The following is a 16,370-nucleotide window of genomic DNA, read 5'->3' as shown; positions in this document are numbered from 1 at the left end:
AAAATATTTCGTGTTACAGTGACACAATCCACGCACATCATCAACAACGTGTCTCTTTGAGTCATTTTTCTGTGCACCTAAGAAGTTGTGCCTAATGAAAAATCCTCTGTAACTGATCTCTGAGAAACCCAAGTTGTTTGTGTGTGAGAAATCATCCACTCTTCCCCTCCAAGGGAAAAGTAGTTTATTTAAATGAGAAAGGAAGCCAGGTGTCCCCAGAGACACCTTTGGTTGACCACTTGTCAAGCGGTAGGTTTTGGGGGGCTCTGTTTGCTCCAGACTGATTGGCACCAGACTTTTAATCCATTGGTGTTGCCTCACCACTGTGGACACTTAGTGCAGAGAACACTGCTATTTATGTTTTTTCAGATTGTTGGGCTTCGGTCTCATGCTACTGCTTCATACAACTCCAACCAAGGAAATCCTCAGAAATTTGCACTCCTATTTTCCTAGCAAATGTTTCTTTTCCCATTGTTAGAAAACTTTTTATCTTTTTGATTGGCAGTTTGTAAAGTCACTGGTTGTCCAACCTTTTAGGATAGGATGGCTCCAACCCTCATTCACCAGCCATAATATGAGTATAGGGCATTTTGGACTTTTGTGTCTTGCTATTATCTTTCAAGGAGTAAGTTTTAGCAAGAGTTAATGTTTGTCACAAAAACTATTAACAGATATAGTGACCCGTAAATAAGTTCCATGGGCTGAATGAATGAATCTAGCTGAAGTAATTAGTTAAGGAAAATGAAAATATCTTGTATTTTAATAAAAGACATTTTTATCATGTTAGTAATACTGACAGTATCAGAGTTACATTATTAATGTTTTCAAAGCCTTTTCAGATGTATCATGCCAGTTAATTTTTAAATTAGATATTAATATCCCTTTGAGATGGGTAAAGTAGATTTTATCATCTGTGTTTTTATGCCAGTGTACATCAAAGAGCCCTCTGTGACTGTCAGTATCATTTGCGAGCTTATTAGAAATGCAGAATCTTGGGCCCCATCTAGACTTCCTAACCAGAAGCTGCAGAGTTGGATTCAAGGCCCTCTTTTAGCAAGCTCTCCAGGTAGTTTTTATGCACATAAAGTTTTTGAAATACTGGTTTATATATAAAGATGTTGTGGGTCATAGGAGCAAAATTGTATGTTTATTGTCAAGTGCTACAGAGCAAAATAATCTATGTCTTCTGACTCATAGTTAGGCTTTTTTTTCTTACCCTTAGAGACAATCCCCTTTCTAAAAGTAAGACAAAAAAAAATTGGAAGATTCCTGAGTATTAGTAGACTGGAGAAAAGATGAATGCTTATTTGAAAAATGACTTCCCCATGTGACTGTAATGCACGATTTCTTTTACAGTTTAACTTACCAGCTGGATATGTGGGACTGGTATTCCTGGGTTTGGCACTGTCCTACACCATTTCTTCTCCACTCTTTGGTCTGCTCAGTGACAAAATGCCTGTACGTATACTTTCGTTCTATTTGAGTCACATATGTATGTTTAGACCAGAAGTTTTCAAACTGTTCTTCAACTAGTTTTTTTTTTTAAGATTTATTTATTTATTATTTGAAAGGCAGAGTTATAGAGAGGCAGAGGCAGAAGGAGAGAGAGAGTGAGAGAGAGAGAATCTTTCATCTGCTGGTTCATTCCCCAAATGGCTGCAGCAGCCAGAGCTGAGCCTTTCCGAAGCCAGGAGCCAGGAGCTTCTTCCATGTCTCTCACGTGGGTGCAGGGGCCCCAGGACTTGAGCCAACTTCTACTGCTTTCCCAGGCCATAGCAGAGAGCTGGAGCAGAAGAGGAGCAGCCAGGACTAGAACCGGCGCCCATGTGGGATGCTGGCACTGTATGTGGTGGCTTTACTCGCTACACCACAGCGCCAGCCCTCGTTTTTCAACTCCTTGGGTTGAAACGGCGAACTCTCTGGGCCTTCCAACTTCAGCCATGACCTTGAGCAGATTCACTTTTAATTGCCTCATGTGGGTGAAGGGGAGTCTTTTGAAAGGAAAAAGCTGCTTTCTACCAAAAAAAAAAAAAAAGTTGAGGAGAGGAAGATTCATCCTATAATTAGGGCAGAATCCCAGAGATTATTATGGGATTTAATCAAATGGATTCTGTTTAGGAAGAGATATTTTCAGTTTCCTATGGGGGTGAAAGAATCAGCCGTGTAAGCATTCATAGTTTGTCCAGAGCTGTCCTGACAGAAAATCCCCTCTATTTCTAGATGTAAACCATCAGCACAGATCACTGCTGTACAAAATCAGTGCTCCTGTCCACTTCTCAGATCTATGGCTTTAGTGCTTGTTTTTCACTTCTCATCTTCATTAGATTTGCATACTTATTTATCAAAACCTAAATTACATAGGGATTACATAGTAACTTGATTTTAAAATATAGTCTTAGAAAGCTTTTATTCAATAAATATAAATTTCATAGGTACAGCTTTTGGAATATAGCAGATCTTCCCCCATACCTGCCCTCCCACCCCCATTCCTTTCCCACCTCCTACTCCCTCTCCCATCCCATTCTTCATTCAGATTCATTTTTAATTATCTAAATTATCTCTCTCTATCTATAACTCTACCTGTCAAATAAATAAATTAAAAACAAACGAACAAACAAACAAAAAAACAATGGAAATGTGTTCACACGGCTCTGAGACTGGGAGGTCCCAGATCCTGGTGCTGGCAGATTCCTTTCCCGATTCACAGCTTTCTTCTCACTGTAACCTCACTTGGTAGAATGGTCAAGAGAGGCCTCTGGGACCTTTTGGGTGAAGGCGCTCACCCCATTCCTGAGGGCTCCTCCTTCCACACCTAGTCACCTCCTTTGCAAAGGGCCACCTCCATACAGCATCGCACTGGGTGTGGCATTTAACGTATGGATTTGGGGACAGAGGAGTGTTAACAGTCTGCGGCAGGCACTTTTTAACACTGTGATGTTTAAGGCACTGTGACTACCTGATGGATCCCTTTTGGTGACTGCTTTTGAAATGATTATATCTGGAATAGTTCGACATGTGCAGAATCAACACTATGTCCCTTTCTACGGAATTCTTATCTTCACTGACTCCCTGTGGTCTGGTGTAATGTCCTTGCTTTTGAGTTTATCATCGACCCATTTACTCTTAAATGTAAAGTTTTGTTTTCTTCATGATATTTGAATGTTTGAATATCATGACTTCTGTTGATCAGTGATTCCTTATATAATTTGATGTTTTCCCCAAGATTTATCTATTTATTTGAAAGTTAGAATCACACACAGAGAGAAGGAGAGACGGGGAGAGAGAGAGAGAGTCTTTAATCCACTGGTTCACTCCCCAACTGGCTGCAACGGCTGGAGCCATGCCGATCCAAAGCCAGGAGCCAGGAGCTTCCTCTGGGTCTTCTTATGTGGGTACAGGGGCCCAAGCACTTGGGCCATCCTCTACTGCTTTCCCAGGCCATAGCAGAGAGTTGGATTGGAAGTGGAGCAGCTGGGACTTGAACCAGTGCTCATATGGGATGCTGGTACTGCAGGTGGCGGCTTCACCCTCTAAGCCACAGCACCGGCCCCAGTTTGATTTTTGAGGGTCTTTACCTCTAACAGTTTCTTTGTCCTCTCATTCTCTTTGCCAGCATCTAAGGAAATGGTTTCTGGTTTTTGGAAACATAATCACAGCTGGGTGTTTCATACTTTTAGGACCTGTCCCAATCTTGCACATTAAAAGGTAATTTTTCCTGTGTTTTTTCTTCTCTTCTTCAGAGCTTGAGGGAGGGACAAAATCATGTTTTGTTTCTGTATCCTTAGCATGCAGTAGCTGCACATTACAGCTTGTTTCTTGTAATTTATCTGCTAAAATAAAGTGAGCTTCTTAGACCTTCTTAGGTTCTTCCTGGATAAAACATGATGTGGGAAGAGAGAGATTTCAGTCTTTTTTTCTTTCTTTTTTTTTTTTTTAAGATTTATTTATTTATTTGAAAGGCAGAGTTACAGAGAGGTGAGACAGAGAGAAAGGGCTTCCATCCGCTGTTTCACCCCCAAAAAGGCCGTAATGGCTGGAGCTAGGCCAATCTGAAGCCAGGAGCCAGGAGCTTCCTCTGGGTCTCCCACATGGGTGCAGGGGCCCAAGCACTTGGGCCATCTTCTACGGCTTTCCCAGGCCATAGCAGAGAGATGGATTGGAAGTGGAGCAGCTGGGACTCAAACTGGTGCCCATATGGGATGCTGGCATTGCAGGTGGCGGCTTTACCCCATAGGCCACAGTGCCAGCCCCCAGAGTCTTTTTGACTTAGATTTGCATCTGGGCTTTGCAAATTACTTAATTTCCAAGAGCTTCAGTTTTGCTGTCAACCAAAAGGAACTGGTATTCGTACTTCTATCACAGGATTAAATGAAATAATCTACTTATTAAGTAAGTGACATAGTGCCCAACATGGAAGAAATGTTAGTTTCTTGTCTAATCCCTCACCCTGCCGCATTCCATACCATTTTTTAGTTAATTGAATTGCAAAGCCAAATGATTGAATAAACAGTATTCATGTTGATATTTTAACTAATCTTCAAAGGATTTTATATGATAAAAACAAGGCAAATTGGTTCTACACATGTGACATATGTGCACAAAGATTGAGATATCAAGAGAGTCATTTTTCTTCCCCTAAAATATAAAGGGCAAATTAACTTAATGAAATGGGACCAGCCATGACTCTAAGTTCAGTGACACCAACTTCCCTGGGGTCCTGCCTTCTTTGCATTATAGTTTTGTGTCTCTTAAAATACAAGTGCTGTTTTGTTTTCTCCTTAATTCTTTTGCAGTCAGCTCTGGCTGCTGGTGCTGGTGTTAGTGATCAATGGCGTCTCTGCTGGAATGAGTATTATTCCAACTTTCCCAGAGATCCTCAGCTGTGCACAGTAAGTTACTTCTGTTGCATGAAGAAGTGTGCTGTGAATAGCTGTGACCACCACAGGTTTTCTTGAATTTCTTGATTTTGTAGGATGTTGAATAGTTCCTCCCCAATACTGAACTTCACGATTTCATAGCATATAATATTTTGACATAAATGGTATAAATAATAATAGTTCAATAATATAAATGACATATAAGGTGGTATTGATAAACTAATAGGTGACATGAGTGTGGGTAGATACTTGGTTTGGTTTATGTTATATATATATATATATATGTTTGGTTTATGCCATATATATATTTATGGTTTTTGAAAAGCCAAAGCCAAACAGAAAGGTTTGAATTATTTTCCTCTTTCAAAGAAGAGGTCTTTATTTGAGAGTAGAGTAACTAACCTCTGTCACTTAGCTATCATTCTTTTGTCCAGTCGGCATGATGGTGGAGAATACCAAGTATTATCACTGTGCTGGTTCAAATCAACAGTTCTCATTTAATCTGTAATAAAAATTCTCAGTTTTTTGAATTTACTTGTGTTTTAACTTTAGGAAAAAGGAGCTGTCTCTGTGTTTCAAAAGTTCCCCATTGTTCTCATATCATCTTCATCTCAAGAATTTCTGATTTAGTTATGTATCTTATAGGCATTTGGGGCAAATGGGTCATGATTTTTAATACATCTTATACGAAGGGGTTTTCAAAAAGTTCATGGAAAGTTCATATTATAAAAAAGCTGTGCATAGACTTTAAAAGTTTTGCACCAAAATAAGCATGTTTTAATTCCATTTCCCCAGAAACTTTTCTAAGTGTACTCATATATGTAATAAAATTATTTTTAGAAAACCATCGAGCAAATCTAACTATGAAAGTTCTATTTTTTTAAAGATTCATTTATTTATTTGAAAGTCAGAGTTACACAGGGAGAGGAGAGGCAGAGAGAGAGAGAGAGGTTCCCCCATCTGATGGTTCACTCTCCAATTGGCTGCAACGGCTGGAGCTGTGCCGATCTGAAGCCAGGAGCCAGGGTCTCCCATGCAGGTGCAGGGGCCAAGGACTTGGGCTATCCTCCACTGCTTTCCCAGGCCACAGCAGAGAGCTGGATTGGAAGTGGAGCAGCCAGGTCTCGAACCGGCACCCATATGGGATACCGGCGCTTCAGGCCAAGGCATTAACTCACTGCGCCACAGTGCCGGACCAGAAGTTCTGTTTTTAAAAAGATTTATTTTATTTATTTGAAAGGCACAGTTACAGGACAGAGAGAGATCCTCCATCCACTGGTTCACTCCTCAGATGGCTGCAATAGCCTTTTATCTTAGAAGTGGAATGTTCTTGCTGTTAGTTTTGTCCACATTGTCCCTGATTTACCTTAATTTATCTGTTATACAAATTTTCTCTCATGTAGGTTTTCCTTTTAATAATGGATACACTCGCTGGCGCCATGGCTCAATAGGCCAATCCTCCGCCTTGCGGCGCCGGCACACAGGGTTCTAGTCCCAGTCGGGGCGCTGGATTCTGTCCCAGTTGCCCCTCTTCCAGGCCAGCTCTCTGCTGTGGCCCGGGAGTGCAATGGAGGATGGCCCAAGTCCTTGGGCCCTGCACCCGCATGGGAGACCAGGAGAAGCACCTGGCTCCTGGCTTCGGATCAGCGCGGTGCGCCGGCTGCAGTGCGCCGGCCGCGGTGGCCATTGGAGGGTGAACCAACAGCAAAAGGAAGATCTGTCTCTCTCTCTCTGTCCACTCTGTCTGTCAAAAAAAAAATAATAATAATGGATACACTCATGTCTCTCTTTGCAGTGAAAATGGATTTGAAGAGGGATTAAGTACATTGGGACTTGTGTCAGGTTTCTTTGGTGCAGTGTGGTCGCTTGGGTGAGTTGAATTTTGTTGACATCTGCAAGATGAAAATACCATGCCCATTTTACAGGTGAAGAAGTTCAGATGCAAAGTCAGTTGAGTCAGATGAATTTCTCAGAAACAAAGCAGAACCAGAGTTCTTTTTTTTTTTCTTTAAGATTTATTTATTTATTTGAAAGGCAGAGTTACAGAGAGGCAGAGACATGGAGAGACAGAGAGAGAGAGGTCTTCCATCTGCTGGTTCACTCCCCAAATGGCTGCAATGGCCGGAGCTGTGCTGATCTGAAGCCAGGAGCCAGGAGCTTTTTCTGGGTCTCCCACATGGGTGCAGTGGCCCAAGCATTTGGGACATTTTCTACTGCTTTCCCAGGCCACAGCAGAAAGTTGGATCGGAAGTGGAGCAGCTGGGACATGAACTGGCGCTCATATGGCTTGTTGGCACTCTAGGCAGTGGCTTTACCCGCTATGCCACAGTGCTGGTCCAGAGTTCTTTTTAAAATTTATTTGAGAGGCAGGAAGAGATATAGACATAGAAAGAAAGCTCCCATCCTCTGGCTCACTCTCAAAATGCCCACCATGGCCACAATAGCTGGGATTGAACTGGATTAAAGCCAGGAGCTGGGAACTCAATCCAGGTATCCTACATCAGTGAGAGGAGCCCAGTTAATTGAGCCATCACCAATGCTGTCTCCCAGGGTGTGCATTAGCAGGAAGCTGGAGTCAGGAGTTGGAGCCAGATATACTGAACCCAGGTACTCTGATATGGGACTCATGTGTTTTAACCTGGATCTTAAGTGCCAGGCTAAATGTCAGCCACAGGGTCAGAGTTCTGATCCACACCCTGACTTCAAGAATCAAGAATTATACCAGTAGTTTCTTTCTTTCTTTCTTTTTTTTTTTTTTGACAGGCAGAGTGGGTAGTGAGAGAGAGAGAGAGACAGAGAGAAAGGTCTTCCTTTTTGCCATTGGTTCAACCTCCAATAGCCACTGTGGCCGGTGCATCGCGCTGATCTGAAGCCAGGAGCCAGGTGCTTCTCCTGGTCTCCCATGCAGATGCAGGACCCAAGCACTTGGGCCATCCTCCACTGCCTTCCCGGGCCATAGCAGAGAGCTGGCCTGGAAGAGGGGCAACCAGGATAGAATCTGGCGCCCCAACCGGGACTAGAACCCGGTGTGCCGGCACCGCAAGGCGGAGGATTAGCCTGTTAAGCCACGGCACCGGCCAACCAGTAGTTTCAATACCTAATCCAAATTGTCTCATGTAGTTTGTCTTATTTGATATTTGTAAGTCCCTTTAACAGAATCATGTCTCACATTTTTAAAATGTATTCATTCATTTGTTTTTTACCTTCTATTATACAAGAAGAATAACTGTGTGCTAGCAGTATAGTATTTGGTCAATATGTATGCATCAAATTGAGTTATATTAGATAAAAATACAATAAAACAGTGTATTTTTCTGGACATGTGCCATCTTTCTTTGCTTTTCCATAAGCTGTCAACTTCTCAGAAGCAGTTATAATTTTAGAATTGTTTATAAATTTTGAACATCATCATTATTAGGTAGAATTATTTTCTTATGCTATGCTCAGGAAATGGCTTTTTTCTTTCATACTTATAGTTCTAATTGAAGGAAGATTTATGATTGAGGAATCATACAGCTTTTATAAAGTAATTATATTTTGGCATTATTAAATACTCTTCCTTTTTTCCATCGTAAGTGCTTTTATAGGACCAACAGTCGGTGGATTTCTGTATGAGAAAATTGGTTTTGAGTGGGCAGCAGCAATACAAGGTCTCTGGGCTCTGATATGTGTGAGTAACCAGTCTTCTGTTTTCATTTTTCTTGTATTTGTGGAGAAACTTGACTTGGAGAATTTACATTAACCAATGTCTTTAATTGTGTTAAAGGGATTGGCAATGGGCTTATTTTATCTACTGGAGCACATAAGGAGAAAAAGGTATGATCAGTTTCTGAGCTTTCCTCCTCTTTAGGAGTTAGCCTATAGCAGTGGAAAAGAAAGACCATTTTATATCCATTCTTCCAATTAGCAGACTCTGAGGCTCATCATTTATTACATTTATTAGCACTTTTAAGGAGACAGTTGGGTAGAGTTCTGGATACTGGATTTTTGTTTGTTTGTATGTTCATTTAAGATGAGAAATATTGATATTCTCTTTTTCTTTCCTTCAATGTAGATCTATACCTCAAAATATCCCCAGCACAGAGCAGGAACGAACTGCTCTCTTGCCTAATGAAATCTACCCTTACACCATCCTGGAGTGATACAGGACTGGGAGATGTATTCTCATGGTCTTGAACATCGCTGCTGGAGATTTCCTGATTTTTTGCACAGAACTCCATTGACCCCGTACCAGCAACCTGGGAGCATCAACATGTTTTTGGATGATCCTATATCGGGCTGCATGTACTGTTGTCTTGGCAAGCTGGCTTGCTGAGCAGATGCATTTGAAACCGTAAGATGAGAATGGTAGCTGAAAATCAGGCGAAGTTTGCACTTTTAAGTAAGCACACTTAGGCTTGACTCTATTTAAGTCATCCTTTGCTTGCTTTTTTTTTTTTTCCAAGCACTGATTCTGTGAATGTGCCTTTTTTATGAGCAAGAAATGAAATGAATTGATATCCTGTAAACCGAAGGGGCAACTTCACAAATATTTTGAAAAATAAAAAAGATATTTTGGTGCAAAAATTTTTTTGAATTCCATGCATGCTTTTTGCACAATGTACATTTTCTATGAATGTTGTAAAGACCCCTCATATGGATAGATTTCAAATTTTTTTTGCCTTGAAATAAATTTATCTTTTAATCCCATTTCCATAAATTTTTGAAGTCACCTCTGATAAAGATGACTCAAAATAAATAGAATAATTACTACAAAATCAATGTTGAAAAGGTACGCTTTCTCTGTGTCCTGAGTTTTTTGTACTTATTCAAAAGGCAAACTTTCTAGCTCTGTAGCACTTTTTTAGCACTTTTTAAAAAATATTTTATTTATTTATTTGAGAGGCAGAGTTATAGACAGTGAGAGGCAGAGACAGAGAGAGAGGTTTCTGTCTGCTGGTTCACTCCCCAATTGGCCACAATGGCCGGAGCTGTGCTGATCTGAAGCCAGGAGCCAGGAGCCTCTTCCAAGTCTTCCAAGTGGGTGCAGGGGCCCAAGCAATTAAGCCATCTTCTCCTGCTTTCCGAGGCCATAGCAGAGAGCTGGATCGGAACAGGAGCAACTGGGACTCGAACTGGCGCCCATATGGGATGCTGGCGCCACAGGTGGAGGATTAACCCATTGTGCCATAGTGCCAGCCCCAACACTTTTTTTTTTTTTTAAAGAAATTTATTTATTTAAAAGGCAGAGTTACAGAGAGAGAGAGAGGGAGCAACAGAGAGCAAAAGAGCGAGAGAGAGCTTTCATCCATTGGTCCACTCCCCAAATGGCCACAATGGTCAGGGCTGGGCCAGGCTGAAGCCAGGAGCCAGGAGCTTCATCTAGGTCTCTTATGTGGGTGCAGGGGCCCAAGGACTTGGGCCACCCTCTGCTGCTTTCCCAGGCACATTAGCAGGGAGCAAGACTGGAAGCAGAGCAGCTGGGACATGAACCAGCATCTATATGGTATGCTGGTGCTGCAGGCTTTGGCTTAACCACTCCACCACAGCACAGACCCTCTCTACCACTTCTTGATCTTCAGTTTTTCTAGAAATTAGGACTTCCATTTTGTTAATATGTTCTCATTTATGAAGTGAACTTACTACTTGGTGGATCATTCGTTTCCTTGAACGTCTGTCTTTCAGCTGTACCATTTGCGTGCGCAGGCCTCACGTGCTGGCTCCAAGGTGAGCCCTGGTGGGCAGGCTGGGGTCCAGGAATTAAGATGTCGGCGAGGGAAGCAGGAGTCGACGATGGGTGAGGGCAGCAGGAGTGGGGACGAGAGAGAATCTGGGGCTTGGGAGAGAAAAGGGGGCCAGACCAGGGAGGTGGTGGGTGAAGGGTGCACCTGTCAGTGGAAGCCGCAGGCCATACTGCTGTGGCGGGAGCAGGCTGACTCCCGGGCCTGGCTTGATGGTGTAGGCTGATGCTACCGCCTCGCGGGAACGGGAAGAGCAGGGGCGAATGGCTCTCAAAGGGTCCTAGTAGATCCTCCAAGGGACGCCGTTTCAGCCGCAGAAAGGAAGCCATTTAGAAGGGTGACAACAGCCACGGCTGGCGGCACCGCCCGGGAAGGCGGTCGAGCACGAATGGCCAGGGCTGTGCGGACAGACTCAGGAGCACTTCCTTCTCTTCTCTCCAAAGCCCTTCGCCCTAAGGGATGCAGGGGGTGGTGCGGTGCGGTGCGGTGCGGTGCGTGGGGCGCACACGCGGCCTTGCTTCCCTTCCTGCAGCAGAACCAGGACAGACTGGGACCCCGGCCGGCTGCCCCAGCGTGGGATGCAGAACCGGATCCGGCCTTGATCGTCTTGTGAAGTCTCCCTGGACCCCTTCCTTGAACGCCTTTCGTCTCTGGTGGCCCATGGGCGCCGGGACCCCGCGTCCTTGGCCAGCCGGCCGGGGATGACCGTGAGCACCTGCAGTTCCCGCCGCGGCCGCGCGGGGCCGCTGTTAAAGCACAGCGGCGGCAGCGGCGGGCTCGAGGGCGGCTCCCTGGGTGTCTGGGAGTAGTGCTGGTCCCGCCCTGCTGGTTACCGGCGCGTTCGCGGCTGAGGCTCAGTGTCCGGGCGAAGATTCCAGGCCTTCCGTGGAGACAACTTTGTTCTCATCCCCAGCTCGCTGCTCGCAATACGTATCTCGGCCACCAGTGTGTTTGCTCTTGTCTGATGCCAACCTTACCCCTTCCCCATCTTAGGATTTTGCAGTGTTAAGAAAAATGACAGAAAAAAAGTTTAAGAATATGACAAAGGATACAGGAAAGAACATGTTGAAGACTGGAACCAAAAAGTAGGTCCAACTATCAAGGGAAATCACTGTGTGTTTGTATTTTTTACATTTATATTTTTCCAAATGTAACAAAGGTCCCTAGCTTTAAAGAACTCTTTTAAAAGATGTGGCTACTTTATGTGGCTAACCATAGAATATAGTGTTAATACATAGGTAAAACATATTTTTATGTTAGCATCACATCTTTTACATGTATAATATGACAGAAATCTAAAGAAAAAAGGAATAAATACAAATATGAATAATTAAAAATAGATTTTAACATTTTGACATAACTGTTAGTTCACATGCATTTGTAAGAAATGAGGCCCAGAGATGATGGTTTTTCTGGATGCTAACATCTTGGAACACTACATAGTACAATATCATATCCACGATCTGGGACTTTCCCAACACATCCCTTTTGTAGTCACACCTGCTTCTGGCAACCAGTAGTCTGTTCTCCATTTCCAGTCATTTCAAGAAACATTGCTTAAATGGAATCATAGGTATGTGTCATTTGGGGATTTTTTTTTTTTTTTCACTCAGCATAGTGTGCTTGAGAGCCTCCAGAATGTTGTGTGAATCTGTAGTTCATTTCTTTATGCTGCCCACTAAGACGTGCCTTAGGGGAGTAGAGCTGAGACTTGAAACCAGGCACTCTGATCCAGGATGTGAGTGTCCCAAGTGCCAAACATCTACCCCCATTGTCTTAAGAGAATTCACAGTGTTGATAAATCTTCTATTTGTATATAACATTAACATCTTTTCCTTCTATGTTTTCAGAACTTTTGGTTGTGTTTGATTCCTCTGTTGTGTTCTGTTCTCTTGTCACTGTTACTGGTTTACTTTGGCCTCTTTCATTTCCTTCTCTGAAAAAGATTTGAGTGGCTTGGTTGTTGGTGAGGCTTCTAGTTGTTGATGTGCTGGGTCCAGCCTCTGGACCTGGAGCAAGAACTAGTGAGGAAGGCAAAGGATGTGCATTAGAAAGAGGAGAGTCATTGGGGCCGGCACTGTGGTGGAATGGGTAAAAATACCGCCTGTAGTGATGGCATCCTATATGGGCTCCAGATCAAGTCCTGGCTGCTCCACTTCCAATCCAGCTCTCTGCTAATGGCCTGAGAAAGCAGTAGAAAATGGCCCAACTCCTTGGGCCCCTGCACCTGCAAAGGAAGACGTCGAAGAAGCTCCTGGCTGCTGGCTGCAGATTGGTGCAGCTCCGGCCATTGTGACCAACTGGAGTGAACCAGCAGATAGAAGACCTCTCTCTCTCTCTCTCTCTGCCTCTCCTTCTTTCTCTGTGTAACTCTGAATTTCAAATAAATAAATAAATCTTTAAAAAAATTTAAATAAAGAGGAGAGTCATCTAACAGAGTAAGGAAGCTTCAACAATGGGTCGTATGCTGGTTGGTGCATCTTCTTTTTCTTTTTCTTTTTCTTCCTTTTTTAATAGAAAGCTTTTATTTAATAAATATAAATTTTATTTTTTAAAGATTTATTTATTTATTTGAGAGGCAGAATTATAGAGAGGCAGAGAGAGAGAGAGAGAGAGAGAGAGAGAGAGGTCTTCCATCTGCTGGTTCACTCCCCAGTTGGCCGCGACAGCCAGAGCTGCGCCGATCCGAAGCCAGGAGCCAGGAGCTTCCTATGGGTCTCCCACATGGTTGCAGGGGCTCAAGGACTTGGGCCATCTTCTACTGCTTTCTCAGGCCATAGCAGAGAGCTGGATCAGAAGCGGAGTAGCCGGGACTAGAACCGGCGCCCATACGGGACTCTTGCGCTTCAGGCCAGGGCGTTAACCCACTGTGCCACAGTGCCGGCCCCCAATAAATGTAAATTTTATAAGTACAACTTTTGGATTATAGCGGTTCTCCCCCCTGTACCCGCCCTCCCACCCCCACCATCCCACCTCCTACTCCCTCTCCCATCTCATTCTTCATTAAGATTCATTTTTAATTATCTTTATATACAGAAGATCAACTCTATACTAAGTAAAGATTTTAACAGTTTTGGTGCATCTTCTATAAGATGCAAATATCCTAGTGTTAAATCAGTATTGTTGGGGCCGGCACCGTGGCTCACTTGGTTAATCCTTCTCCTGTGGTGCCAGCATCCCATATGGGCGCCGGCTTCTAGTCCCGGTTGCTCCTCTTCCAGTCCAGCTCTCTGCTGTGGCCCGGGAGGGCAGTGGAGGATGGCCCAAGTGCTTGGGCTCCTGCACCCACATGGGAGACGAGGAGGAAGTACCTGGCTCCTGGCTTCGGGTCGGCGCAGTGCTGGCCATAGTGGCCATTTGAGGAATGAACCAATGGAAGGAAGACCTTTCTCTCTGTCTCTCTCTCTCACTGTCTATTTCTACCTATCAAATAAACAAATTAACCTCCACTTTGACTATGACCCTATCGGAATAAGACCAAAGTCAGCGAACTCTAAAGGCTTCCATAGCCCTGGCAACTCATGACTAGAGCCTAGGGAGATTACTGACGCCATGAACAGGAGTGTCAAATTGTTAAGTCAGCAACAGGAGTCACTGTGTACTTACACCCCATGCGGGATCTGTCCCTAATGTGTCGTCTAAAGCCAAGTGATGCTATGACTGGCACTGAAACAGTATTTTTATACTTTGCGTTTCTGTGTGGGCGCAGACTGATGAGGTCTTTGCTAATTATATACTGAAGTGATCTTCTGTATATAAAGAGAATTGGAAATGAAAAAAAAAAAACAACCTGGTGTTAAAATGGAAATGGCATAGAAAATTAATTATTTTGAAAAAAAAATTATGTAGGATCTCTGTCTTTAATGTGCTGTACATTGCTATTTAATGCTATAATTAGTAATCCAATGGTAGTTTTTTCACTTGATATTGCTATATGGGCAAACTGTTGAAATCTTTACCTAATATATACTAAATTGATCTTCTGTATACAAAGAGAATTGAAAATGAATCTTTACATGAATGGAAGGGGAAAGGGAGCGGGAGGGGGAGGGTTGCGGGCGGGAGGGAGGTTGTGGGAGGGGAGAAGCCATTGTAACCCATAAGCTATACTTTGGAAATTTATATTCATTAAATAAAAGTTTAATATAAAAAAAAATGAAAACAAAATCAGTATTGTTAATTGGAATGAACTGCCCATAGCTTCTTCATTCCCATAGCTATGGAAATTTCTCTTAGCACAGCCCTGAAATCTTTGGTTAGTTGATTAAGAAGAGGGGGAATTCACAGATGGGCATTGCACAATAGTGGATCTTGTGTTTGAACAAATTATATCAGTCAGAACTGTGGTGAATCCAATCAGACTTAGATTCTGGATGTTTATAGTCAACACATACAAGACTTTAGCTTTTCTTCTCTGTCTATAGGAGTCAGTTTGGCCAATGGCACAACCTATATAAAATAACTCAACATAGAATTTCTTCCAGCACTGGGCCTTCTAAATTCCCCCACAAACACCATCCTGTTGGCCTCCTCCAGTGCAGGAAACAAAAGAATGAAGGAGGAGCTGGCATCCTGCCCCACTTCTCAAAGCCAGGAGAAAGGGTGGGGCTTGATTGTTTTCTTGAGAAACTTACCAGGCTGTTTTCTAGAGTGGCTGCATCATTTATGTTCCCAACAGCCACGTAGGAGTAATCCAGTTTCTCAAAGGTTTTTTGTCTTTGTGTGTGTTGTGTGTGTGTGGAGGGGAGTGTGAGTTAAAAAAGCTAGAATGATGCAAGAAATAGGTAGCGAGAAAGCTTTCCATCAAAGTGAGAATTGTGGTACAGTTGGTAGAAAAGTCATCAAGACTAGTTAGAAGAAAGGGAACTTAAGGTCATTTAAAGAGAAGCCATCAGGTCAGGTTGACCTGGAAGAGAGGACACATGACTTCATGGAGAGAGAGAACAGTGTAAAAACAGAACACGGAGTCACTGACATTCTTAGAAACCTATCAAGAACAGGAGAGCGTCTGACCAGGAAGACTGAAGAGCTGAGTCAAAGCTGCACTCAGCATTGCCCCTGATAGAAGGCCTCCTCCTCCTTTTTTTTTTTTTTTTAAGATTTTATTTATTTATTTGAGAGGCAGAATAGCAGACAGAGAGAGGCATAGAGAGAGAGGTCTTCCACTTCCCAGATGGCTGCAATGGCCAGAGCTGGGTCCATCCGAAGCCAGGAGCCAGGAGCTTCTTCTGGGTCTCCCAAGTGCATGCAAGGGCTTAAAGACTTAAGCCATCCTCCGGTGCTTTCCCAGGTGCATTAGCAGGGAGCTGGATAGGAATTGGAGCAGCTGGGACTTGAACTGATGCCATATGGGATGCCGGCACTGCAGGCTAGGGCTTCAACCAGCTGTGCCACAGTGCCAGCCCCAAGCCTCCTTCTTATGGGAATGAAGCAATAACAAGATTAACAGCAAACACTATGCAGCACAAATCTCATTTTACACATGAGTGAAACCAAGGCAGTGAGAATTCATAACTTGCTCGTAGCTAGGAAATGTTTAAACCCAGACGTTCTGGCTTCAGAGACTATGTTAGCCATTGCTAGATGTTAACCACTACTAACCTATGACTCTCGTTCATAACTATAGTGAAAAAAGCCCCACCATGTAAGTTAACAATAAGTAGATGTCAGACTCTATGTAAATTTAGTTCCCTCCACCTGGATGAAACGTCTGGAATGGGATCTGTGTTACAGTAAAACAGTAATGTGCTAAAGAGAAAGAATATGACATAGA

The 16,370-nt window shown here is 43.2% G+C and overlaps 1 protein-coding gene across 3 annotated transcripts in view; it reads left to right on the top strand.

Moving 5' to 3' along the window:
- The window catches only part of SLC18B1 (solute carrier family 18 member B1), a 28,836-nt gene extending 19,519 nt beyond the window's left edge, over window positions 1–9,317 (top strand). For 2 of the 3 annotated variants that reach the window (XM_062187729.1, XM_062187727.1), the window contains exons 8-14: window positions 1,357–1,458; window positions 3,614–3,705; window positions 4,794–4,889; window positions 6,673–6,747; window positions 8,454–8,547; window positions 8,644–8,693; window positions 8,932–9,317. In XM_062187729.1, coding sequence (XP_062043713.1) covers window positions 1,357–1,458; window positions 3,614–3,705; window positions 4,794–4,889; window positions 6,673–6,747; window positions 8,454–8,547; window positions 8,644–8,693; window positions 8,932–9,019 — 597 coding nt within the window. In that variant the 3' untranslated portion in view covers window positions 9,020–9,317. The remainder of the gene's footprint in view (window positions 1–1,356; window positions 1,459–3,613; window positions 3,706–4,793; window positions 4,890–6,672; window positions 6,748–8,453; window positions 8,548–8,643; window positions 8,694–8,931) is intronic. The other variant, XM_062187730.1, reaches the window with a different exon arrangement.
- The last annotated feature ends 7,053 nt before the right edge of the window (window positions 9,318–16,370 follow it).

The sequence above is a fragment of the Lepus europaeus genome, chromosome 3, assembly GCF_033115175.1.
Source record: "Lepus europaeus isolate LE1 chromosome 3, mLepTim1.pri, whole genome shotgun sequence".
In the NCBI taxonomy this organism is placed as follows: domain Eukaryota; kingdom Metazoa; phylum Chordata; class Mammalia; order Lagomorpha; family Leporidae; genus Lepus; species Lepus europaeus.
Note: the sequence above shows the minus strand (reverse complement) of the source record. Positions and strands in the feature narration are given on the sequence as shown.